The sequence below is a fragment of the Sylvia atricapilla genome, chromosome 5 (assembly GCF_009819655.1).
Source record: "Sylvia atricapilla isolate bSylAtr1 chromosome 5, bSylAtr1.pri, whole genome shotgun sequence".
NCBI lineage: Eukaryota > Metazoa > Chordata > Aves > Passeriformes > Sylviidae > Sylvia > Sylvia atricapilla.
The window spans coordinates 44,418,813-44,446,028 of NC_089144.1; the positions used below are offsets into that span (position 1 = coordinate 44,418,813).

Here is a 27,216-nt window from a genome sequence, read left to right on the forward strand (position 1 = left end):
AGTTGCCAAGAAATTCACAGTTTTGACATACTGGCTGTGCTGCTGAATCACAGTTTGCTTTTCAAGATCTCTTCCGTGATGTTCACTGAGAGCGCTGGCATGAGCGTTTTGAGGACATGCTCACCAGACTGCTGTTACAGTCACTTAGTGCAAGTATAAATTTTACAGGCTTTTACTGCTATGAAGCACAAACAGAGTAAGATTTATTTTTTTTGTTAAGTGACGAGTTGTAGTTAGATTTTTCAACTTAATTTGAAAAGACTGCTTCAAAACATGTAAAAGAAAGCACTCCCATGCTTTCAATACAATCCTAAGTACCCTCTGCTGCGTGGCAGGGACTCTTGGCTTTCACAAGCACAGATGCTGAAGGACAGATGTCAGGACAAACACAGATATGCTACTCAATATTTTGCTGCTTCATAACACGTGTTGTCTTTCTGTTCATAAATACACCTGAGAAACACAACTGACACACCTTCAGTCAAAAATACAGACTTGATCACTGCCTAGAGACAGATGACATATCCTGGGAACAGCAACATATACAGCGTTGCATGGAAAACTTATGCACTGAGGGTTGAAAACCTTACAAAAACCAATTATCCGCTTGTATGTAGAGTTCATTCTCAATTTATAGACATGTTTATTACCACAGAGTCTAAAATCATTGATTTAATGCCAAAACCTGGGACAGAACTTGGCCACCTTCTCTACCCCCACACTCCAGCTATATGAATTCACTAACATGCTAGAAAAATCGAGCTGTCTGACATAACTATACACAACCAAATGAAATATCACAGTGAAAGAGCTGCTGACACTGCCTCAAGGCTCGGGATGGTAAATGAACTACTTTTTGGTCCTCACTAGCCTGTGTACCTTGATGTGTACACATGAGGGTGACTGGGGCACACAGGAGTGGACTACACAGACATACTTGGGCCATCTTCTGTCTCTGGTATGTGCAAAGCTGGCACAAAGGGAAGGCATTCATGGCTCAGCTCTAGAAACTATACTATGGATTCCTGCTAGAAGATCTGAGTTTCAGGTCTTCCACAATTCACTCTTTTGCAGTCTAAGGTAGAACAGGCAAACACAGCAGCTCAGTGACAGCTGCTTTTTAAGAAACAACAGAATCTCTGCAGGGCTCTTCATGTGGCCGGAACAGAAATTTAGGAGAGGAACAAGACTTCCCCTTTCCCAAAAAGGTAAATATCATATGCATCTGTTACTATCCTGTACCTATTCTAGCACAGGCTGAGGAGTTCTTTTTAAATAGTGTGGGCATGTACACTTGTTAACCATGACACTTTTTTCCCAACTCATTCTTCAATGTTGCTTTCAAAGAAATCTTCTCCCTCCTATCTCATAAACTGCCAGCAGTAAGTCAGCAGAAGTCAGTAGCAGCTTTGCTTCTTCATGGCTCAGTAATGTGAGTCCTTTCCTACACAAAGCCCCAACATGAGCAACGACTGTCAGATACACCATGGAAAACAGAATCCAGAAAAAAGCCTGCCTGGGAGCTATGAAAATCAAGCCCACAAAGGGAGAAAACAAGACATAATCAACATTAAAATACATAGCATTGATATCCTTTGCTACAAACAATTTTCGTTCTCTTTTTGTCAGGCTCAATCATCAACAGATATATAGGACTGCAGATAAACTGCAAAGAAAGAACATTATGAAGCATTAGAGAACAAGGCATGTACAATTACAATGTAAAAGCAGTGGGGTGCTTGCAGCAGAAGTTGTACTCTATGTCAGCAAAAGTGAAATTGTAACTACTGCAAGCAATGAATATAATAAATTACATGAAAAGCATGGATGGATGAAATGTCTCCAAAGTCCCTAAACTCTACTTCCTCAATAAACATCTGTGTCTGTTAGATCATGCTGGTACAGGGAAATCAATAATTTAGAGAAAAAAATTAGTTTCTGTTGGAGTAACAACTTCCCTTTCACAGCAGTGTTTAACCTGAACCTCCCCACTGTACAACTATTAGCTAACTTACTTGACAAAGAGGACATCAAGTCAGAGCTCTTTCAAGCTCTCTGGCTGAGAGAACCTGATGCCTTTTCATAAACAGATTTTTAAAACTGAACAGAAACCCCTGAAGCTGGCAAAAATCAGTATCTAGAATTGCCAGCAAATGAAAGATTACTACATCTCTTTGAATAGCCACAGTATTGAATGATGTCTGTCAGCACATGCAACAATACTACTTACACAGCATATTCTTTACATAGGAGGACACAGCAAAGGCCCAAATCAGCATCTGTAAGAAGTCAGACTGACTTTCTAAGCAGATATAAAGAAAGGAGCAGAAAAAATGTAATCTGCTTGCAGTTTTACAAAGCAGTACAGACCACAGGCCGAAATCAGCAATTTCAGCCACTATATGCCCACCTTTTCCCCTCTAATGGATTTACTCCACACACTTTCACAACAGCATGTAAAATGTAGATGGTATGTAAAAGAATATTGCTGGGACAGCAGTCAGAAGCTTGTATGAGATGACAACCAAGGAAGAACACAACTGTGATCAATGGAATTAACTGTGGGTATTCTGTATAGTTCTGTATATACATCTTACACATATGCTCACCACAATGGCTCAGTTAAAACCAGTGCAAGACACAAGTCTGTAAGACTCTCTGTGAATCCACTGATAGTGAGAATTCTTTTACTTCTCCTCTGTAGAAGGAAAATGCTTTTCAAGCTTTAGAGATGATTAATAGTTACAGGCACTTAACTATCACACAGATGAGATCTCTTAAGAATAAATTTTCCAGGATGATGCAAAGTACTCAGACTATAATAAAAGACCTAACATACCTTAGTATGGCCAACCAAAAGGTAAGAAAACCAGCTGTAACATTAATACTGAAATTAATTTCAAGTACAAACAACTAAAATGATTTATTTCTCTAATGGAACTTCCTTTTGATTTCACTTGGAAGAATCTTACAATATTTATTTTCTACATGAGCTTATGCTGATATTACTATTACTTTTAAAGCAGATAAATTTCCTACATTGTGATGATTTAACTAATGAACTGGTCCGAATTGACAGAGACCTCTAGAATAGGATGGTATTTTAAGTGTAACATGCCTTACCTTGTAACATCACTACTAGCTTGTTCTTCTTGCTTGATTTCAGATAATGATGCATCTCCATTACTCAAACTCTCAATCACAGATAGCTCTGTACTGCTTTGTGAAATGTCTTTGCATTTACTGAGGTTTGCTAATGAAGTCACCACATTTGCCAGTGTACTTAAATCTCCTTGACATGCTTCTACCTAAGAGAAAAAAAACCAGCCTTTAATTCTCAGTTAACCTGGAAGAGAAAAGCCTAACTTTCACATAAATGAAGAACAGAGCATATGCAAAGATATACCTGTAAGAAAACTGTTTTCAGTATATGGGTAACCACAATACAGCAATTAGACACTGCACTGCACCTCAAATATGGAATATTTTGACATTTACTTGTAAAAGTAATAGCTATCTACTTCTTTCAGAAAGAATACTGCTGATGGTAAGCAAATGCAGGAAGACTTCACATCTCTATGCACTAGTCCCTCTCCAGGATATAAGACTGCTCTAGATTGTATTTTTAGTGTCTCCCTACCCTTCATTACCCATGTAAATGAGTCAGTAGTAGTAGGGTAGGAGAATGTCTGAGAAGAAGGAACGCATGAAAAGTCACCTTTATAAACAAAGCAGAAAAAGAATTCTGCTGTAGCCTTTATGGTGTTTATGTCTTTGTTTAACTGCAAAGGGAAAAAGTGATTCAGCACTGGCTAGCAACTCAGAGAGGCAGTAAGACGTGTCCCACTCTGTCACAGCAAAAAACAAACACAAGAAAAAAGAAGTACAGACTGCTGCTAACACCAGAGAGAGCAAACAAAGCAAAATGCATGAAAACAGTATGAAGTAATTTGGTATCAGCTAGCAAAACACAAATGCTTCCTACTGGGCATACGTGAGGAAGCTACCACATGGCTTTAGTGGATCAGTAAGTGCAACAAAATAAAACCAGCTCAGAAATAAAACTATTGATGACATAGGTCTTATTAGCTTTGCCAAAAAAATAGTGATTCAGACAACAAAAAATCCAACAACTATATTTACACATCACACGGTGATAGTGCCATAAGAAGTTCTGTGAACATCTCACTTTATTTGTACAAAAGAGCAAGCCAAGTGTCAGGATTATCCCAACATAAAAATTAAAATAATACAGTGCTTAAGGGTCTCTAAAAATGTGAAGGAAGGGCATTTACTTTTGTATGTTTTTAGAATTTTTACTGTGTGAGGCTAACAGGATTCCTGAAAAGAGAAGGGCATTTTTAACACCAGTGAATGTTGTAAAGGAGTGTTTTAAAAATTAATTTAACCAAATAGAACACCCTTCTCTCCTTACATATACAATTAGCTCTACTTATTATATAAATCATATAATCACATACCTTATCTGGAGTCATCAGCACAGTAGGCTCACTTTTTATTGCAGATGGATGAATGTTAACAAACATTCCCGATTCCAGCAAACCTGTTGATCTGACAGAAAACAGCGTAAGTTTTAACTTTGATTAAATTTAAAATTGAATTTTGATTTTTCAGAAGACAGAGATAGCCACTTCTGAATACAATTTACATACCTTGCTGTTTCATTGTCTGTTACAAAAGTTGGGGTTGCAGCTAATGGACTACGAAGATCTTTCCGAATGTAGATCTTTTCTGTAGAAGCTGCACAGTTTGAAGATTTTTCTCTTGACACTTCAATAGGTTTCCTCTCACACTGTACAGCTACACAAATAATACCCAACCATTAAATTACATCCTGAATTACATAATAATTTTTCTCTATTTAATATTTTATTTTAATTATAATTCCAAAAATTACTAAAATACATACAGAATATATCCCATAACCAACAAGCTAACAAGCTGGATAAAAACCAGCACACTGAATTGATGAGCTCTAAGTGAAATGATGTGGCAGTCAAAATCTCAGATCAAACACATATAACATTTTTAAGTTACAATTAAGGGAGACATCCCCTCATTTTTAATTTGAACCAAAGTGGGAGCTTCAAGCATCTCAATCTCTCAGCTTCACTGTCTCACACTCTCACGTCCTTTGTAAAGGACACGTGATATGTTTTTCTATGGACTGTGGGTCTGTGTTGAACCTGCGTAACTTCATTGTTCACTTAAAGAAGGAGGTTAGGACCTCAGAGGGAAAGGTACATTCACAAAGTTCAGTTCAGACCATTTAAAATCAATCTGGGCAACATCCTGACCCTGACTTCAGAGAAGAAGTGGATTTTTAATTTGAATGACTCAGTGAAACAAGTTGGAATGAATCTGGGCTTTAGCCTACAGATATATCACCTTGCTTTGAACATTAAAAATGAAACTTACAGTATTATCTCCAATGGGGAAAATGTGGAAATGTGAAAAATGTGTAACTTCAGATAAAAAAAATTTAAAACTTTTCAAGATAGCAGTAGACTGTGATGCTATCCCAATTTTTACACTGACAAGTATCCTAAATTCCAAACGTTGTAATACTAAGTATCGACAATATCAACAGCCTGCAAACCACAAATAGTGCCTTAAAGGGTGGGAGATGGAGGCAAGTATTTAATCTTCCTTTGCAAATGCTGTACTTTACAGCAGGGTCTCACCTTGCTGAGAAAAGGCCAAGACTTCTTCAGAGGACAAATAAACCTCACTCACAGCGTCCAAGACCATGCTAAGTTTTCTTTCCTTTCCCTACCTCATTGAGGAATGAGACTTCTTATCACCACACACTACCCAACTCAGTATTCCCTCATGACTCTGAGATTATTTTCCTGCCTTCTGATCTCTAAGCCCAGTGATCTTGTTCTGCTTAAAAAGTCTTCCATGGAGGGGCCTTTTCTTACTTACTGCCAGCTGGACTAGAGGGCACTTTCACTGCCCCAGCTTTTCCTCCCTTTCTAAATTAATTTCCTCTGTGTTACTGATTTCTGCTGACAGAAGCAGCGGCTGTAAGGAGGAAAATGTCCACAGAGGTTCAAGAGCAGTGCAGGATGACAGAGAGCAGAGAACAAGACCAATACTGTACGTACTGCAATAGCGTCACAGTATCAGGTCTGAACAAGTAGACCAAATGCAGGATGTAGAGAGCAGGATGTAGAGACCAAGTGCAGGTTGTAGAGAGCAGGATGTAGAGACCAAGTGCAGGATGTAGAACAAGTGCAGGATGACAGAGAGCAGAGAACAAGACCAATACTGTACGTACTGCAATAGCGTCACAGTATCAGGTCTGAAGAATCTGTGGTTTGTGTGATCTTCTGTGTATTTAGTATTCTGATACAGCTGTGATATTGCAATACCACTACATCTAATGTATGGAAAGATAAAAAGGAATTTGGAATCTGCAAGAATCTGTTAAGCACTGAACTTTAGATCACTATGGATCTGTCTTGTGAATTACTGTCTCTTTGCCAAAAGTGAACAGAAATTGCCAGTAATCTCAGCTGCGGAAAAACTGAAAGGAAGGTAGAGTCCAAAAAGTTCAGTAGTTTAATCTACACATTAAAATGCTGAACTGCACCAAAAAGAAAAAGCAAACATGTTTGATATTTGCCATGTAGTGCCAATTCATTCACTTTCATCACATGGGATGGAGCTTATTAAGCTTTTAAAGCAAACACCTGAAAGCATTTAATATTTCTGATACACAAAACTTGTAAAATTCTTTAAAGGAAAAAGACACAGCCATTTAAAAATATGTAACTAAGGTAACAATTTGTATCTATACAAAGCATATCTTTTGTAGCAGGAAGTGGTTGCCAAGTAAAGCAGTTTGCTGTTATTCACACTTACAATCTTGTTTCATCCCAAAGGCGATGCATCTCTGCAGCCTACAATACTGACAGCGATTCCGGTGGTGTTTGTTAATGACACAGTCTTTTGTTCCTCGGCAGGAATAAACTAAATTCTTCCGTATACTCCTTTTAAAGAATCCTTTGCAGCCCTCACAGGTTACTGCTCCATAATGACGCCCTAGTTACAAAATAACAGAAAATGTGACATTAATTTCACAGTGTATTTTTTTTTTTTAGACTTTACGATAATTAAAAACAAAGTATTAGCTATTTTACCCAGAAAAGAAACACTTGTTTTTCCCCATGGATTGCAGATCTTAAAATATATTGGGTCTATAAAACAACATAAAAAAGCAAGTGAACCATTTTTCTAGTTCAAAGCCTTTAAACAGGATTTGACAAACAGGGAAGTTGCTCATTAAATTATTTCCTTATCTGTTGACAGTAGTGTTAAAAAAGGCTAAGAAAACAGGTTAGCAAGAACACAGAAAAAAAAATTGTAGATTTCTCTAGTAATTTTTCCTACAGACAAGCCCTGTGATTGCTCATTACAAGTTCAGCTGTTGAAATTGTATGCATTAAATCTAATGGAATCACGGAAAGTGCACACATGGCATTTGACAGCATGAGGCAATTGCTTCAAGGCTTTACTTTCACCTTTCATTTTCCTAACAGGGTAATGGTACGTCTGTAATTCTTGCAGTAAAAAAATCACTGAAAGAATAATCTAGAATAACTACAACTTTTTTTTTTTTTCCTTGAAGACCAGTTTTTCAAGTTTTCTGTATAACATAAAAAATTCTAAGATATAGTACAAAAAATAAGTTTTAAAATTATTTTTAGAAGTAAATTATTTTGATTTTGCATAAGATATAAACATTACTAAAAAGGATTGATGAAGGCATGCTTGGCATGCTACAACAGTTTTAATTTATGAATCCTTAAAATACCTATGGCACATTACAAAATAAAACACAAATATGACCTAACTTAAGAGAGAACACTTAGATTCTTTCCCAAAATTTCTTGAAATTCTGACACAACCTTTTTACCACTACTAAAATTTCAAAAGCATCAAATGTATTAAAAGAATAATGTCTGAAACATTTTAGTGGCAGCAGGATTACAAATATTCATTCTGCAAAATAACAGGGCTGCTTCTTCATCTACTCTTTTGATGTAGCTTAGATTCCAGTTTGGAAGTGTCTGCAAATCAGTTTTCATGACAGTGCTTGTCACATGGGAGGCTTCCCAAAAGCTGCAGCCAGAGGAACATGGCACTCTACCCAAAGTCATTACCACTACCCAATATTCCAAGGGAAAATCTCCTTGGATCTCTAGCCTCTCAAGAGCGACTCAGCCCTCCTCTGGGGAGTCAGAGAAGTTTTAAAAATTAGAACACACCAATCAGATCTTTGTCTTGAGTTTGGCAGAAATTTCTGTGAGATGGGTGAGGTCTGACAAGTATTTTGAGCTCTAGCAACTGTATTTTCTATGTTAAACTTTGCCAATTTTGGGGGGGGGGGGGGAACTAATACATTTTACTTTCTAGTAAGTTTGCTCCCTGCTGAAGACAAGCAGACACTGACCTATTGCCTCTGTGCCAGGACCCAAGAGAATGGCATGAAGCTGGTCAGGGAAATTTTAGGTAGGATATTAGGAAAAAAGTTCTTTACCCAGAGGGTGGCTGGACAGTGGCACAGGCTCCCCAGAGAAGTGGTCACAGCACCAGCCTGACAGAGCTCAAGAAGCACTTGGACAATGCTCTCAGGCACATGGTGTGACTCTTCGAGCGCCCTGTGCAAGGCCAGGAATTGGATTTCAGTAATACTTGTGGGTCTCTTCCAACTCAGGATATTCTATGATTCTATGTAAAACAATGATAAATCCTATCCACGGACACTAGAGTACCATTTAGTGAAATTCTGCACTGCATGCAGAGAAATTTATACATGTATATGCATGCAAACTGTTACACAGCTTCAGAAGAATTATAAACTGCTTTTATAAAATTTAAAAATAAAGAAAGAAAGAAAAAAAATACCTGATGCTTTGTCTCCACATACAACACACAGATCAAATACTTTATTTAGGCCCTGTTCATTGGAGGAATTGTCTGTTAAAATCTGAAAAAAAGCATGAAAGAAATTAATTTCTCTTGCCATCTAGAAATAGTAAAATATATCTCATGCTTGTGGTTTTTGTCTAAGATAGGGAACTAAATCTACAAGGCATCATGTTTTTCTTGATTATGTCTAATAGTCTTCAGAGACACAAAGTCACTACCTGCCATGCCACTGTGCTCCCTTCAGGAGGGAACAAGAATTTTACTTGTAATGCTTTTGAGAAGAATTCAAGATTTCATTTCTCTAAATACTACTTCTCCAAAATGGAGTGACATTTTGAAAAACATTGAGCATTTGCATACTCTTACCTTTTGTTCAATTTTATATTTAAATACTAATGGCTCATTCACAGTACAAGAGAGACAGAAGCACTAGACAGATGGAACAAAAAAACCCTTGTAAAGGCTACTAGAACTACACAGAGATTTATTAACTACTTTTTTAATAATACACATAAATATGGACCAAAAGAGAATGTACTCTGGACGCTAACATTAACTCCCAACTGGTATAAAACTTGGCTTTCAGTAACAGTTTGACATTATTAAACTATCTTGTTTCATTCAATTATCTCTGATACCTGTAAAGCTTTGTTAAGCACATAATTTTAGAATCCCACTACTACAGGGCAGGCACCAGAACATTTCACCTCATCTTTGGGAACTATCCCACCACAACATAAGTAAAGCACAGCAAAAACTCCATTTAGAAAAGGAACACACAAATCGCAAGTAACAACCAAACATCATCTTGACATAGAAAAGAAAAAAATATTCTTCTCATTGAAAAGAGAATATAGTTTAGAATCTTGAAGAGTTTTTAACTTCTACTGTGCCTTAAAGGGAAGCAGACTCCTCATTCTTGCTTCACATATTCAGAACAGGACCTCTGATAAAAAGGGAAGTAACCAAAACAGAAAGTACTCTCTCTTCCACAAAGAAAATTTAGAAATTTGATTTTCAGAGTTAGGAACAGAGTACAGATGATATATGTAGGAAAGTTTTAAAAGCATATTTTTCTAGTTAGCCTTGTTAACAATACTGCCTCTAAGATTCATCTCTTAAGTTTTCTTTAAAAAAACACCAACTTTTTAAGAAAAGTAAGATGATGAGTTATTTTGATCCTTCCAAATTTTCAGTATTAACATTACGTATTTTCATGATATTATATAAAATATATAAAAATAAATTCTAAATCCTTTTATAAATTAAAGCTGCACTGAAACAGGAAATTCCACATAAGGAAGGACTACAGAATCGGCCCATGAGGAGACAAATTCCCCAGACTCAGATAACTTATTAACTAAAGAACATGAAGAATAAAAATTGATTATTAATATGAAGAAGAGCCACTGAAGTTAAAATAGATGATGGGGAAAAAGGTCTTGCCAAATGAGTCAATGTCAAGATAAGATGCAATAACAGGTTTTTGGCAGAACAAACAAATGGGCAATTCAAGTGAAGGCTACAGAAGAAGGAGAAGAAAACAGATAAAACTGCAGATGGAAAGATAATTTGAGGGAGAAAATACAAAAGACCCCAAAGGGATGCAAATGAACAACAAATGAATGGTACTCTGTATTCCATGAACTCTTAAATGGGCAAAGGAAATCTTTATCCATACATATCAGTGGACAACAGAACAATTAAACTGGAGTGACAGAATACTCTGCTTCCTCTCAAACTGACCCATTTTGCCCACATGATACAATCAGAACTATAGCTTTCAATTTTTGTACAGATTTCCTCTTTTCCTGAATTTTGCATTTAAAACCAGTGTGGCACACTTCTCATCTCTGAAGTTGTCTTTGAAAATAGTTTTTATGTGGACTACTCACATCCCACTGGTTTATATTTTTGTTGAAGCTTACGTAAAATACAATGTGTATGGTTACACTAAGCATGCTTCAATGCCTCTCAATAGGATTGGCTTCTGCTACTGGTCCCCTATTCACAGTTACCAAATTCTTTGGAGCAAGGACCCAAGATGTCAATTTGCAAAGAACTGTGAGTTTCAAAAACAAAAGTACTATATAATACAGAAATTCTTTCAAACTTACACAATGTGTGGATAGTGAATCAGTGGACTGGTTCACAGAAGAGCACAAACTAAACAGTTTAAGGGTATGCAGCTGAAAAGAGATTGCTTGAAAGAGGATTTTGTAGTGATTTATAAACCCCCACACAAGTCCTTAATAGTATCTTATAATGCAAGAGACACCTAATTAAACACTTCTCTCAGATGGTCAAATCATCTAATGTATTCTTTGTACACCATACAATACTATAGGATATTATACAGACTAAAGCTTACATGCTCTATATAAATAACAAAAAGGGTTGTTTAATAGCAGCTATCAAATATGATGGTCTTACTGCAGTCTCCAAATCAGCAGGTTGCTCTGTATCATCAGCTAATGGAAGTAAAAGGATATGCTCAGAAAAATCATTATTTACTTGGCCATCTTTTAATATTTTTCCTTAAGCAGCTGTTTATGTTCACAATGTTTAAGTGTTTCACTTGAGACTAGAGAGACTGCAGCTATCTGAACATTGTCTGGCCTACCACTGTATGCAACAGCAGCATAAATGTCTGTGGATGAATTATATGCAGTAACTGTACTTTAGCTAGAGTGCAATAACTTCCTACTTCATGCTGAAGGAGGGCCTATCTCCCAAATCTTCTTGCATGTTTTTGACATTGTTCATATCAGTGCCATCCCACCCCTACCAGGCTGAGGATATGGGATAGAAAGCTTGCAAGTTGGAAGTGGAAACTAAGGAAGTGGCACATACAATGTGCATGGGAGTAAGGTGCAGCGGGGACCAGTTCAGGGGTTACAACCCTGGCTAGTTACAATATCACATTAGTAAACCCAAAATCATTAGTGTTATTTTCTCACCCCCATGAAGTAATGTATTTCTCTACTAAATAGTCTGAGCACTGCTGTGGACTACAATTCTCACAGCTGAACAGCAGTTCCAACAGTGTACAAAAAGGAAAATGAGCAAAAGGAAATGTTAAATGAGAAGGACAATGGAGAAAAGTGAATATTTTTCAGCAATACATGAAAACAGATGGAGAGTTAATGAGCAGAAATAAAGGACTGTTGGCAGAATCTGGAAATGACAATAAAAATAACTGTATTCTTCCTAATGTTATGAGCCAACATATAAATTTAAAAGCAAGAAATTTACTAAAAAAAGATTTTTCATAATTTTTAAGTATCCACAATGAGTCGTAGTGCAAGGAAAATTATACTTTTTAAAAAATCAAAAAGGAGAACCCAGACAGACTTATCTGGAAATAAAACATCTTTTCTTATCCCATTTGAAATATATGAAATAAAGTGGATTATCTACCTGGATGTGTTGTGCAGATATGTCAGGGGATGCAAAAAACAGTTGGTTGACACCTGCAGCATCTGGAGTTGCTAGGATAACTTTTCCTGGAGTGGAATCTTGTCTGGCAAGGATCACCTTGCTTGGGGTAGAGCCATCATGATTTGTTAAGATGAACTGCTTGCCTGCTGAGCTCTGATCAAGTGCTGTAACAATCTGAATCTTCTGGCCCGTCTGCTGATCTGTGACAATCTAATAATACATTTATCTCAAATTGTTATGGCGATTTAAGTTAACTTTCTGGACCCAATCCGGGCACTTGAAGAAAATGGGAATTTTGCCTTTCACCTTTGAGAAGCAGGATCATCTTCCCCTCCATCACACAAGAGCAAATTAAACTCAGGCAAAAACTTGGATTTTCATTGTATTTGAAACACATTTCAATCAAGGGTGTTAGAAGTCAAAACCTGAGTTTGTACTCAATTTTACAACTGGCGCATGCTCTTACAACACTACTGAAACTCTTCACAATTCTACCATCCAGAACTCAAGGCATGTCTGTAGCTGAGCCCTAAGACTCATCAGGTTATAAGAAATCTTAAATCTTGAATTCACTGCATTCTACATGAAGTGCTTGCAGCACCTCCAAGGTTTCGTTACTTAGCAAAAAAATTCTTAAAATCACAAACATAGATGTCCAAGTGAAAAAAGTAAGCAGCAAACAGCAAGAAAAGCAATTATATTGTTGCACCTGTGTATACATTTTAGACTTCATTTTGTGGGGACCTTTTTTTACATATACATTTCTAAATAAAGTGAAACAGAATCTCTTTCCCTGCCTTTTTTTTCTTTTCTTTTTTTAAGGAAAAACTGATTTTCATTTTATAATCAAGAACTGATCAACAGAGGGTTTTTTTTTCCATTTGATCCCTATTTTAAAGCATAAATTCAGCAGAATTTTATTAAGTAATTCTCCACTTTCTGCCAACTTTGTCAAAAGATTATAATCCTCAGAGAATATAATCAAGATTATATATATATATATTCCATTCTAAATCTCACTTGTAGTCACTTCATTTCTCCATCAAAATGCCTACATGGAGAAGTTTTCCTATGCCAAGAAAACTGCCTGGTTTATTCTGGAGACTCAGGAGAATTATCCTATGAAGACTGTTTCCTGCAAACTATTTGAATTAGAGATCAATAAAATAGCTCCTATTAATTGTTTTTAAACTAAGGCCAAACATTTATGTTTATTTACACATTCCCAACATTCATATTAAAAATATGATTGTTATTTTTGTTACAGATGACATTTATTTCATTGTCCAATATTTACCATAACTAATTCCATAGTAATTGGGGAGCCAATATTAATTCTATTTCCTAGGTGGAGAACCATGGCACAAAGAAACTGAACAGGGCATAATTTCACATGAGTTTTTTATCAACTTTACTACTGCACCTTCACAACAGGCTCATTACTTTCTCTAAATGCTCAGTACATGCTCAATACAATACAGTAAAAAGATAAGCAATAACAAGTATCCAATTTCAGCAGTTATAATGCAATCAGAAATCATGAGTTTCAATACAGAAAATAAATCTCTTTCCTTTAAGTAGCCTTGTGCTCTTAACATTTTAATGGATCAAATATGATCAAAATCATATCTAAGAGAAAAGTGCAGGTAAAATGACAAAATTCTAAATGCTAAAAATTATTATGAGATTTGGAGTGTAGGGTGAGAAGATAATGCTAAAGCATGACAACAATTATCAACATGATAAATTTTCTGTTCAGTTTTTTCACATATATATCCACGTTTGGGACTACAAATGGCTACAGCAGACCCTTATTTCTTCTTTAAATTCCTTTAATGATGGTTGTATAGTCTTTAGAAGACAAACTTCCTTGCCCTTTTAATTTCCTTTATTCCCTAATTTCCTTTTCTTTGTTCCATTTTCCTTCATTTACAATCTTGATTTCTCCTGTGTTATTTTTGGCTATTTTCAAAGTAGCTGATATTCCATTCCCCTTCTTTCCAAACATCTATTTTATTTGGATTAGGAGAAATCCAATGTATGTTATGCTCAACAAGGTGCATAGCTGTACAAAAGCCAAACAGAAAGAACACTGTGCTGTTTTTTTGAATTTCCAGACCTGCTCTTGAAAGACACCCTTAGCTAAAATCTGTCTCCCTATCAAATCTTAAAAGCACAACTATGTGTATCCCAAAAAAGGAATATACTCCATCCAGTTAGGTTTATACACAGTATACTCAAACCCAAGCATGTACCAAACAGTAAAGACACAAACTTGAACTACAGCTGAAATTATTTTTGGAACATATATACTAGGTTATCTTTTTCCTGTTGCAGCCCAGCTATGTAATTTAAAAAAATGTATCTGCTTGTAGATAAATATGGCAGGACAGCAGGCAGAAGAATCACTGCTACTTCATCCAATTCACCTGACTTCTATTTAACAAATAGAGTCCCAGTCTTCAAATCGGTTCCTGCAATTCTAGGAAAATGTCCAGGTAGTTTTCACTACATGATTTGGTAGGTACAGTGTTACATTAATATCCTTACAGAGCTATTCACCCTGCACAAGTGAGTTCTGCAGCTGACAAGGATTTGACAACTGACAGGCATAAGCGAAAGCAGTTTGAACAATTAAGGATGTTCTGTCTGCAGCTGACCTCTTAGGGCCATACACCTGCAAAACCTCCACCTACATTGCAATGGGGACACTGAAAAGTGGAGCAGTTCACCAGAGTACAACTTGCAATACCTAAATGTCAAGGTAAGAGAAAAAAAAATCAGAGGGAAGAGGAAAACACTTATCTTCTGACCACAAATCAGTGACAACACATTATCTTTCTTAATAATCTGAAACTCAATATTGCTAAAACAATAATACTATAAAACAGGAATATATAAATTCAGGATTGACTGCATTAAAAATACACTACCCTCATATATTTAATTTAAGCACTCTAATGATAAAGGAAGGTATTATTTTCCTTTACTGCTTTTAAGCCTTGTCTGTTAACAAGTTTTGATTTCTATCTGAACATCATTTCAGTAAATTAAACACCTCAGTAACTGTGTGTTCCTGTTTTACAAAAAAGAAAATGTCTAAACACAGAGAACTAACACACCTGTGTATAACTGCCAATGTTGAGCAGAAATACCTGTTGAACAAATGTAAAATTTGACTATTCTCCCTGAAGAAATGCTAGCATTCCCTAAGAAGAGTGACTAATGAAACATGTTTTAAAGAACCTTTTACTGAGGATTTTCTCTTTCAATATTTCAGATAATTAGGTGCATTTAATAATAATAAAGGAAAAAACATCCATTGAAAATATAAACTCAAAATTATTCAATTTGTAACATTCATGGTGGACATTTCACTGAGGTACTTCTATTCCTACAAAGTACTTTTCTCTTCACATAAATTCTTCTCTGAGCAAAGTTTTATTACTAAGTTTGATATTAGTGATATATTCATAGATGTCTCTTGCAGCATGAAGGTTTTGACTGAGTATTGTTCCACACATATCAAGAGACAACAACCAAAGAGCTTATTGTCCTTTTTGAAGACAGGATGACGGTTAATTGATGAGCACAAATTAATTAATGAAAAGTACGGCTGTACACAGCTACAGCTGAAGTGTAGAAACGTGGTGGATGTAGCTGAAAGAATGAAGACCTACTGGATTGGTAAGACAGATACCACGACTAGAGCACAGGTGGGGGTAATAAATCTAAAAAACCCCATCATGTATGGGGAATGGTTGTGAAAAGTCTTGGAAGGTTGGCAGCTTGAACATAATGCACCAGAACAGGGAAAAAACAGAAGACAATGTTTTAAAGTGAAGCTGGTAAAAGAAAAAGCAGCCAAGATTATACTAGCAGCTGGCTCACTTAAATGTATGCTTTTGTATGAACAACATATATCTGAGAATATTTCTACATTTATTCTGCAGTTGGCATTTTTTGCTACAATGAAAATTCAAAATAAAACTGATGTGCACTGACTTCTAAGGCATAAAATATAAAACTTAATTCCTCAAATCTTTCTAGTTTCCATATACTTCTAAGTTGATTTAAGTATCTACATTGCCAAAACTTCACTACCCTCACTTCAGCTGGAGGTTATTACTTGGCCAGGCTATGGATTATAATATCAAGACATATAACATGGGTTAGGACAACCAAAAACCAGTATTCTTCTCAGACACTAAGTTTTCCTGCACTTTAACACTTCAAAGATAAAATGCAGTATTTCACACCCCACTTCTGCTCCAAAATGTAGAAATCCTTCCAACTTAGTTGAACTACAAAATCGACAAAATATTGAACTTTGCTTGACTTGCAAAAAGTATTTTTTCTGTTCAGTGATTTTTGGATTAGGATTTTTGTAATGTTAAAATTCTTTCAAGGGGAAAAAAAAAAGGAAAAAAGAGAGGAACAACTGAACGTTGTTTTATTCCTGTTTATATAGAAAGGGTCTCTGCCATCACGGGCTGAATATTTACATTAAAGCAAGTAACATGATGAAAACCAAAAAGAATCACACGTGAAAACTGGCAGAAGTGAATAGGTCATCTCTGCTTTTAAAACACACCAGATGAGGCATACCTGTATACGCTGTGATAACGAGAGGCCCGAATCTGCAGGGACAATCTGTATTCGTTGTGCTGTCCCATCCATCAGGGTTTGTGTACCACCTTCCTGGGAATGTGTCACCTAGAAAGAAGAAAAAAATGTAATGGACTGACAACAGACGTACTATTTTACTGGATCCACTATCTTAATGGATTAAACCTTAAGGTTTCATCAACCTCTAATTTCTGTGAATAAGGCCATGGAAAGTCTGACACTCTTATTCTATAAAAAATGCGAATGCTTGTAAATCTAATTCAACACCTTAATTTTTCTAGTTAGAAAATTCTGATTTAAACCCATTTTGAAGTACCTTCCAATGTGAAATTTACAGACACTTTAAGCTACTCATTGCTGACAAGTCCATGTATGTCAACCGAACTGAAAATTTACTACTGTTGATGTTCATGAGACACAATACCTATCATCATAGCTGTGCTATGTTTGCAATAAACATACGTCAATGGCTCGCCTGAAATGACAGAAAGGTTTTTTGTATGGAAACACAGCAATTGTCAGTATCAATTCTGTTTTACGTTAAAGAATTCTATACTGGGGAACAATTAATAAAGGTAGGGAAGACTAATAAATTGCCTGAAGTTTGTAAACAGTGTATCTTGTATTAAAATATCTGTGTGAATGCTCTTCATGGAAGCCTATTAACGATTATCAAGATTTTTAAAATTCTTCACATCCTACAGCCAACGACATATGGGGGAAGGTATTAGTCATTACATTACCTGTCAATAAAAATTAAGGACAGCTGCTATTTGTAGAGACTTGATCAGAAAGGCCAGACTTTTTGCAGTACAAAGAGAAATTGTCTTCACAGAGTTTACAGACACCTTCAAATTGAAATTTTTGTCTTAAATTCCCAGATAACTCCAAAGCCTTTTTGCTATTTACAAAGCTGCCTGCAACATCTTGCAGATCTGTACTACCAATAATTCCCAGTATTTACACCATTATACAAATACTCCTCTGCACCTGATTGTCCCTCTGCCCCTCCCAATTAATATAGAGAATATATATGTATATTGCAGTAAAGGTACTGTTTCATAACAGATTGTGAGGGTTTTTTGTTCCTCCTGGACCAGCTTTCTGATTTTGCAACCATACCAACATCTAAATGGTAGCACTAGCACACAAAAGCAGGCCAGAACATGCAGCTAGAGATCAGTATGAGAAGGGGACAGGGTGGAGGATAAGACTTCTCCTTACAGCAGAAATATAAGCTCCCATGAGCCTATGTTGACTTTGAAATTTTGCCCAAAAAGGTGTTACTTTTGGTAGCAGTCTCATAATCTACTTGCTCCTCTCCTCTCAGTTTGGCAGGTAAAGCTGGCTGGTGAGTCATTCCGTAATCTGGAACAGGACACCAATGCAGGCTGAAAAGCAGCCCAGCAAACAAAGGCTATTCTTAGCACAGATCAAACCTTCAATCCAGTCTCCACAATGCTCAGAAGCAGATGCATAAGAGCAAAGGAGTGAGGCTAAGCTGCTGGGGAGATTGCTTAAGCTGCCAGCACCACCAAAAGAAATGCTTCTCAAACTACTGCCCAAGCCATTTCTGGACACTGCTTTCTAAAAATACCCGATTTTTCTGAGTACAAGTACTTTTAAACAATTCATCCACTTCTCTGCTTAAGTAAAGGACAAAAACCTGCTCATTACACAGCAGCATTTTCAGTTCAAGAGAGATACTTTCAAGCACTGAAGTTCTGCATCAGCCACCCAAATTGACAGGTACACGAGGTGATTCAGAAGCAATTAAAGTTTTACGTGCATTTACCTTTGCTTTACAAACTATGCTACATTTTATAGAACTGCTTTACATTTGGTCCCTTAAAATGTCATGATCCACATGTTGTGTAAGGTAAAATGGCTTTTTAACTCCACAAAATGTCAGCCTGACAGTTTTACTTCTATGCAAAATGCAAGTTCTTTTATTGTGGTTAATACTGATAAGAGTAACTGCAAAATTTGTCCTGAATTGTGATTTTTATGCATGTGACAGGCAGTTTCAAACCTATGTAGCTTTCCTCTGTTACAGTAAACTAGCAGAACTGTGGAAATGAACTGCCATATATTTAGTGTACCCAGCCACAGATTAAAGAAAGAATAATGCTGCAGGCTCTTGGCAGGTAGCTTCCCTACATTAATCAAGAAATGTGGTCTTGATGTAGAAATAGGAATTATCTCGCACTGAGCAAAAGATGACTAGCAGATGGCAGAATCTGAGCAATGACAATCACTGCACAATGCGTCATATAGACTATTGAAGCTATTTTGCTTCAATGTTTTGGTTTCATGCAGAAAGTCCTAAATTAACTGAAGTATGTTTGTAAAATTGTAAAATTGTTGTGGTAATTTAGTGATTTAAAATGCTTCATGAAAAACAATTAATATTAAAAAAAATCAAAATCTATGTACAAAACACTTCTGACGATTATTTCAATGAGACACAGAAGCATTTCCACTCTCCTTGATATTGGAACCGTTTTCCTTTCAGGTTCTACTAATGTAATATTTTCTTGTAAATTCAATTAAAACTACTTCTACATTCAAAAGAATTATAAATGGTAGTAAAAATACTGCTGAAGTTCTCTAGATCTTAAACTATGATTTTTCAGTGCTTAGAGTGATTAGGAATGTCACCAAGCAATTACAGCCTGTAGGTAGGCAGGAATGTAAGTTATTGCATGGAGGCCCTGGTGAGACTGCTTTCCTTGCTGATTCCACCTTTCAGGCAGCCCATTCATGCATGGCATGCACCTTTGACAATAATTTTGGCTTAAGGAGTTCCAGTTTGCACCGCCTTCAGGGACACTTTTCAGCCCTTCCAACCACGTGTCTGGTTGGGCTGCACCTTGTATGAAACAAGGACAGTGATCACAACCAACAGGGAGATGACCTTGCTCCACTATGTTGTAATTTTTTTTTCTAGTTTTGTCCACTGAATGATGACACACGGAGCTTAACATGAGCAAGACTAGTACAGCGTGAGAATAAGTGGCTAGGTGAGGACTGGGGAATGGTTAAGCTGCACTGCTGCCAAATATGGTGTCACCATCTCAGACACAGTAAAACCTTGCTAAAAGACAAATACTAATCTACACTGCTGACAAAACAACAGCCATGAAAACGGTAGAGCTGTGACTTCACCATGAACAGGAACAGCTACAGCTCTCTGCAGCACTACACCTTCACTCTATGTCTGTTTTCTCCCCTGCCCTCCTTTGGCTACCAGTCATCTTCTTTGTGCTGGCTCTGGTAGTCACTGGAGCCTTCTCAGATCCTACTCTATGCTAACCCAGCAGAAAACCTTCCACTTGTTTTGGCTGGGTTATTAGCTTACTGTTGGTGGGGAAATTAGTAAGGAAAGAAACAGAAAAAGGACTGTCTCTCTCTTATGATACTGCGATACTAAGTCACCTCAGTGTCTTCTGGAATCACATTATGAAACTGGGAAACAGCCCCCACAGAGGCTAAACACCATCACCACACCATTCTCTGAGTGGAATGTACACTTCAAGCCAGCTTTGACTAGATTTGTACTGTCAAAAACCCCCAAATTTAAACAGGAAACACAGTCCTATTTAGACCTCAACAAAGAATTATAGTCCCAAAATGAAACTGCATTGAACATGCGTTCTCACCCAAAGAAAAAGACAATAAAACCATCACACATCCCATAGACCACTTATTCCTTTTGAAATAGACTTAGCAACACTCAGATGCTACAAAAATGAAAGCTGAGAGAATTTATGCAGAGTAGAATTAACCGTCCCATTCCCCACTCCAACCTTTCCATCTGAAATTTAGGCTGAGAGGAAATAATATTAGTTGAGAAGTAAGTCTATGTCTAAACAAAAACCCAAGAGTGGATATTTCAAGCTAAAAAATAGTATTTATTTAAGATAAATAAATTACTGCCTCTATCTTATTTAAAGTGATGCTAATTTTAAATGGTCTATGCTACACTGAAATTTTATAGATAACTATGTATACTCATATCCACACTCTCAAACTATCTGTGCATCTCTGGCAGTTCTCTGGCTGCAGTACACAGATTCTGCACACAGGTCAACAGAGAACCAAAACTAGAAATCTGCAGAAAGAGGAGCTCAATCTTTCTTTTGACACATAGCAAGCATATATATCAAAAAGTGAAGAACATGGCAAAACTTTACTAGTGAAAACAAAAATGACAAATTAAGTAATTGTATAGTTGTAAAGTAAAAGCTGTGTCCTGACTTTTTTAACAACCAGATGGTTCTCTGAAAACCACTACAGGCTTAGACAGCAAGCTGAAAAGCTAGTGACTTACTGGAAACACTGCTAGATTGTTCTTAATTTCTCTGGGGCAAACTTTGACAAAAAAGGCTTTGCAGCATAACTTTAAAATGGACATAGCAGGTTATTTTGAGGGAAGTGTCCAGAAGTCTTGTCTACACCAAAAATTTTCTCCTGTGATTTTGATTTTTACGTATCAGTCTGTGTATTTTATTATTCAATTTCTCTTAAACAGGACTCAAAATTTATGTACCTCTCCCATTTGCTGTTCAAAAATTTGATGGGCCAGTTCCTCTATGGTTGCCATGATCTCTAATCACCAGAATTTCCTGTCAAAGAAAGGAAAGAAGATGCTTAACATCTGCAGTTTCAAAAGTAAAAATATCCTGGGGAAAATATAGTTTACATAAGCGCATTCACAGTTTTATGAAGATGACATCCCTGCAGAATTTAAAGTTGGATTATACTATAAAAATAAATAATTTGCTATTTGAAAATTTTCAATTGTTTTATTCAAATAACTCACACAGAGACTTTCTATTTTTCCTCTTCTGCTTTTCCAACAAGGAACAATATAGTAAAATCAGAGTGAGAACAGAAGTCTATTACTGACCTTGACATCAGCAGGTACATATTTAACATCTTATAAAACTGGAACTATTAACTCTTTTGTTAATGCAAATCAAGAGGGGCAAATCTAACTTCTGAACTCATGCAGATTTTTTTGTATTAGCAAGAGTGCTTGAAGTTCAATTTTGTAACTAACAGGAGACAGTACTTGGGACACAGCAAATAAATGTTTTAAAAAAAGATGCTGTTTCGTTATCAATGCTGTAGCTACAGCACAAGCCTAAATCTTCACAAGAAGAATTTTGTGGGGTTTACAGACACTGCTACATTAAAGCAGTACAAAGGATTCATTCACACGCTTGCCTTGTTTATTTGGCAAGGCATATATTATTGATATACAAATATTTGTAGAAGGGACTACAGGCGACCTTGCCCCGATGAGTAACAGTTGTGTTAATTACCCAATACAGCCTCACCCCTAAGTCACAGCTGTATCCCATAAAGACAAGTGTGATAAAAGGCAGAGAATCAGTGCTGTGGGGTCAGTCTGGGTCTGCAGTTTGAGTCTGTTGTTGGGACCTGCAGTCATAGTCTAGCTGGGTAAAAGCCTGCAGTCAGAGTCTGCAAACTAATACCTGCAGTCACAGTTCAGCAGGAAATAACCAGCAGTCAGAGGCTGCAAGGGAAACCCAGAGATGGAGCTTGCTGCAGCCAGAGTCAGCGAACAGTTGGAGTCAGGATGGTTGAGCTGTAAAAGAGGAATAAACCAGCACCCTTTCCATCCTGTGATAAACAAGAAGTCTGTGTCTTGGCTCATTTCTACCCTCTTACAAGACAGCTGCTGCAACAATATTCACTAGGCAGTACTTAAAAAAGAAAATTCACAAATTATAAAGCACCATATAAACAACTGTAGTGACAAAAGCAAATTAAAAACACTGTAATGCCTACTTCTTGTATGAACAAAGACAATACTCTTACACATACTGGGTTTTTCTTAACTTTTCTGGAACTTCTAGGAATTACTTCCTCCTCAGAATCTTGAAACCTCCCCAGTGAGCCATGCAAGTAAAAAATTTAACTCCCTTTTAACTTAAGTTTGACTCAAGCTGATTCTGCTCTTAAAATTGGAAAGAACTATCCTTTTCAACTACAGCGAGAACTGCAGGCCTTGGAGGTGTGCCCAATAGTATAGTAAAACCTAATTAATGAATTAATGTGAAATAGGAAATGCAGAAATGGGCATAATATAAATAGCAAATACAGAATTTGGGCACTGCAGACCATTCTTAACCACTCACTAGCATGCTGCATTATTACTTAAATTAGGACAAAAGATAACAGGCATGCATAGAGATATGATACTGAAGCTTATGCTTAAAAGCATTATTGCCTATGAAGATCTAGGTGTCAGCATCATTGCAGGAACACTCTATTAGCCCACTCCTGCATCCAGTGAACTGCAGCACCATCACTATTCAAAGAGCACTTGGAATTTTCAAGGCAGGCAATGTGTCTTGTCAATGTTTTCTTCTTTTAAATAAAATACTGGCAACAAAATATTGTACTGTTTACATATAGAGTGACAGAAATGAGTGCTACCTCATTACAAAATAACAAAAAAAATCACTTTGAGGTATTAATTTGCACCAGCTGGTTAACTCTCCTAATTCAGATGCAACTACCCTCGCAGCCAAGATGTATTAGGAAAAAAATTAGCTTGAAAACTGAGTGATTTAAACTGACATGTTTCACCTTGGAGTAAAGCAGTGAAGGAATACAAATGTATTCAACTATGATGCACCAGTTGTAGCGAAAATGGCTCTCAGAGAGGCATAAACCATTAGCAGTGAACTTTCAAAACTTATCTAAAAGAGACTCATTTGAACTACACTTGCATGAACATAGGCCATCAAGTACACAAAAAAGACTGAACTCTTATGATGAAGAAGAACACAGAGAAAAGGTAGAACCCGTCCTACCTCTTCATGGTGTCTGGAACAAGCATAAGGAGATTTGGCTTATGGATGCAGAACCAGCTGTCAAAGTTACACAAAGCACCTGAGTTTGAGTATGTGAGGCATAAACACACAGTGGAAAACCAATGTACTCACTATTATTGACAAGAATTTAAACATTAATCACATGGTGCTTTATATTTTGACACACTTTCAATTTGCATAAACATTCAGAAGTAGGTTCTTTTGTGTGTTGTTGCTCTATTTAACTCAGTGATCCCTATACCGAAGGGCACCGACAAAACTAAAATATCTTAACTGAAATCACCTCCAATAAATCGTGCAACTTTGCTTTGAAGAGCGCGTATAATAGTGAAAAAAATCACCTTCAATATTTCAAGTATAAACTTTTAGACAGCATTTCATGTTACAGGTCAACTACAGATATGGAGAGCTGAAATAGATGTTCCTACACTGTTTTCCATTTTTGGTTTATAATTTTATCTCTTCATGTTCTGGCATACACATAATGCTTGAGAAGTCAGTTCATGCAACTGAACTGGGAGAAACTTCTTTCTTACTTGCAGAGATGAGGAAATTTCAAAAGCAGTTGGAACAGAATTTACAGCTCATCCCCAGGAAGGAGGTCCTGCTCACCCTGACCAAGCTGCAGTGGTCTTTACCACACAGTAGGAAAATTCAACTCACTAGAAGAGAGAAAACTCAGCTGGCAGACATGCAGCAAACATCATCTAGACACGCACACTGAACTGATTTCTTCTGCTGTCAGATTCATTCTATCGCAGACAAAAGGGAGAATATGTTGTTGTAAGACAAGAGAGGGAGGAAAAGAAGGAAGATTTAAGGAGGAGACAAACGTCCATTCCATTATTATCAGTAGGATGCTGATAATTCAGTTGAACTGCACCATGAAACTGTACCCATTTCTTTGGGCCCAGGCTGCCTGATGCAGCTCACTCTGGAGTCAGACAAGCCCACAGCCACTTAAGCAAAGAAGCAAGGTCACCTCTCTGAGGAGCAGCTATGTGTTAAGCTGTGCATCTTCCTTTGGGGACAGGGGAGCAGGACAGGTCAAGGAGAACTATATACAAATTCTCAGCCAACTTTGGGACAGCTGTAAAAGGTTTTGTAGTTCATATTTTTGCTTACCTAGGGTATCTGTGTTAGACTTCACATCAGGTATGCTTAATCACTCTTTAGACAGCCCTGCAAGGAATTAAGGAGAAAAAAAAACACTTCAGCTGTTTTTCTTCTATTCTGTGAATTTTAATACTTAGCACATTTTTCATGTTTGTAAAAGCTTCTTTTCCTGAGTTACTGCAGCAAACATTCTCAGTGGCTGAACTGTTTCACATGAAATGATACATATACTCTAAATTCAAAGCTACCTGAAACTGAGAAATGCTATCTTAACACATTATAACCTTCATTTCCCAGCAAAGAAAACTACTTGGGGGATGAAGGAAAGGTCATGGATGATGTCTACCCAGAGCTCAGCAAAGCCTCTGACACCATCTCCCCCCAGCACTGTCCTGGACAAACTGGTAGCTCATGGCTTGAACAAGGGTGCTGTTCCCTGGGTAGGACACGGGCTGCCTGGCTGGGCCCAGAGTGGTAGGAAATGGAGCTACATCCAGCCCATGGTCAATCACCAGTGGTGCTCCCCAGGGCTTAGTATAGGATCAGCCTCATCCGGCATCTTTATCAATGATCTGGATGAGGGAATTGAGGGTACCCTCGCTAAGTCTGCAGATGAGGCTAAGCCAGGCAGGAGTGCTAACTGCTGGAAGGTAGGATGGCTCCGCAGAGGGACCTGAACAGGCTGAGGCCTGGGTGTGCTGGTCAACAGTGGCTGAACACAAGCCAGCTGTGCTCAGGTGACCAAAGGCGGCCAATGGCACTGTGGCCAGGATCAGCTAGAGTGTGGCCAGCAGAATGAGGGCAGCGACTGTCCCCCTGTACTCAGCATCAGTAAGGCCACTGCTGTGTCCACTTCTGGGCCCCTCACTGCAAGAAAGACACAGAGGTGCTGGAGGCAGTCCAGAAAAGGGCAGTGGAGCTGGTGCAAGGTCTGGAGAATAAGGTGGTTGAGTAGCAGTTGAGGGAGGTGGGGCTGTTCAGCCTGGAGAAAAGGAGGCACAGCAGAAACCTACTGCTCTCTGCAAGCACCTGAAAGGAGCTGTACCAGGGGAGGTTTGGATTAGATACTTGGAAAAAATTCTTCACTGAAAGGGTAGTCAGGCATTGGTACCGACTACCCAGGGAAGCAGTGGAATTGCCATCCCTGGAGGTGTTCAAAATGCATGTGTGTGTAGCACCAGGCTTAGTGGCAACCACAGGGATGCTGGGTTAACAGCTGGACTTGATCTTTTTTCAACCTTAATGATTCTAAGTATCATCAGTCTGAGTTTTGATCTTCAAAAACCAGAAGTGATCTTCAAGGTGTTTTCATCTAATGTGAATTTTCTTGAATTCAGAAATGCTCTTTTCCATGCTTGTCAAAACCATGCCATGCACATTCAAAGGACACACAAGCCCATATATGAGAAATGTTCATTACTATTATAGGAAAGTAGATGGAGTCAATTAATTGACAGGTTTTTCCTTAGAATACTCTCTTCTCCTTTCAAAATGAATGAGACAAATCATGATAAACCAAACTTTATTCAGATACTTAAGACTGCTAATCACATTTTTTATTTCCCTTCTAAAGTTATCTAAAACACTGAAAGGAGGAAACCTGGAATTCTACAAGACCAGAGACCACAACATTAAAAAGCTGCACATACTTTTAGGGTCTGCTTTATAAGGTCCAACAGTTAAAAGAACTGTAATAATATTCGTTACATTATGACTACAAGAGAGAAAGGAGAGTCAAGGCTCCTGCCAACCCACAAACAGGATAATTACAACAATAATTACATTGTTTACAAACATTGCCCAAATAATTTTTACCTCATTTACATCTCACTTTGAATACTCTTGCAAAAATTATTTTCAACCGCTGCTGTTTCAACCAGCAAGCCTATAGCTGCTTGTAACAAGTACTGCTCAATTGCTCTGCTGGTTTCACTTTTTCACATCAGACTAAGATCCTTGCCTTTAATTTTACCACAAAATTTTTGAAAAATGAAGTGGTAAGAAGTGCTTTGTCCCATGGCTATTTAGTCAACGACACTGTCACAGCTTAAGCTCTTCTTTCTAAAACCTTCTGCAGTTCTACCGTTAAGATCTGACACACGGTAAAACTACAGAACAAACATAACCTTTCTAAAATTTTCCTTTAAAAAGACTTGTTGCTGACAACTATATTAAATAACAACGTTAAGACTGTCAA

General features: G+C 37.3%; 1 protein-coding gene across 8 annotated transcripts in view; it reads right to left on the minus strand.

The window, feature by feature from the left end:
• Nucleotides 1–27,216, minus strand: part of NR2C1 (nuclear receptor subfamily 2 group C member 1) — a 48,042-nt gene that overhangs the window by 11,832 nt on the left and 8,994 nt on the right. For 2 of the 8 annotated variants that reach the window (XM_066319286.1, XM_066319291.1), the window contains exons 2-10: nucleotides 25,029–25,085; nucleotides 21,584–21,659; nucleotides 17,011–17,118; nucleotides 12,382–12,612; nucleotides 8,938–9,019; nucleotides 6,892–7,071; nucleotides 4,674–4,821; nucleotides 4,482–4,572; nucleotides 3,124–3,308 (exon numbers count right to left, since the gene is read on the minus strand). In XM_066319286.1, coding sequence (XP_066175383.1) covers nucleotides 3,124–3,308; nucleotides 4,482–4,572; nucleotides 4,674–4,821; nucleotides 6,892–7,071; nucleotides 8,938–9,019; nucleotides 12,382–12,612; nucleotides 17,011–17,118; nucleotides 21,584–21,637 — 1,079 coding nt within the window. In that variant the 5' untranslated portion in view covers nucleotides 21,638–21,659; nucleotides 25,029–25,085. The remainder of the gene's footprint in view (nucleotides 1–3,123; nucleotides 3,309–4,481; nucleotides 4,573–4,673; nucleotides 4,822–6,891; nucleotides 7,072–8,937; nucleotides 9,020–12,381; nucleotides 12,613–17,010; nucleotides 17,119–21,583; nucleotides 21,660–25,028; nucleotides 25,086–27,216) is intronic. The other 6 variants (XM_066319287.1, XM_066319289.1, XM_066319290.1 and 3 more) reach the window with 6 other exon arrangements.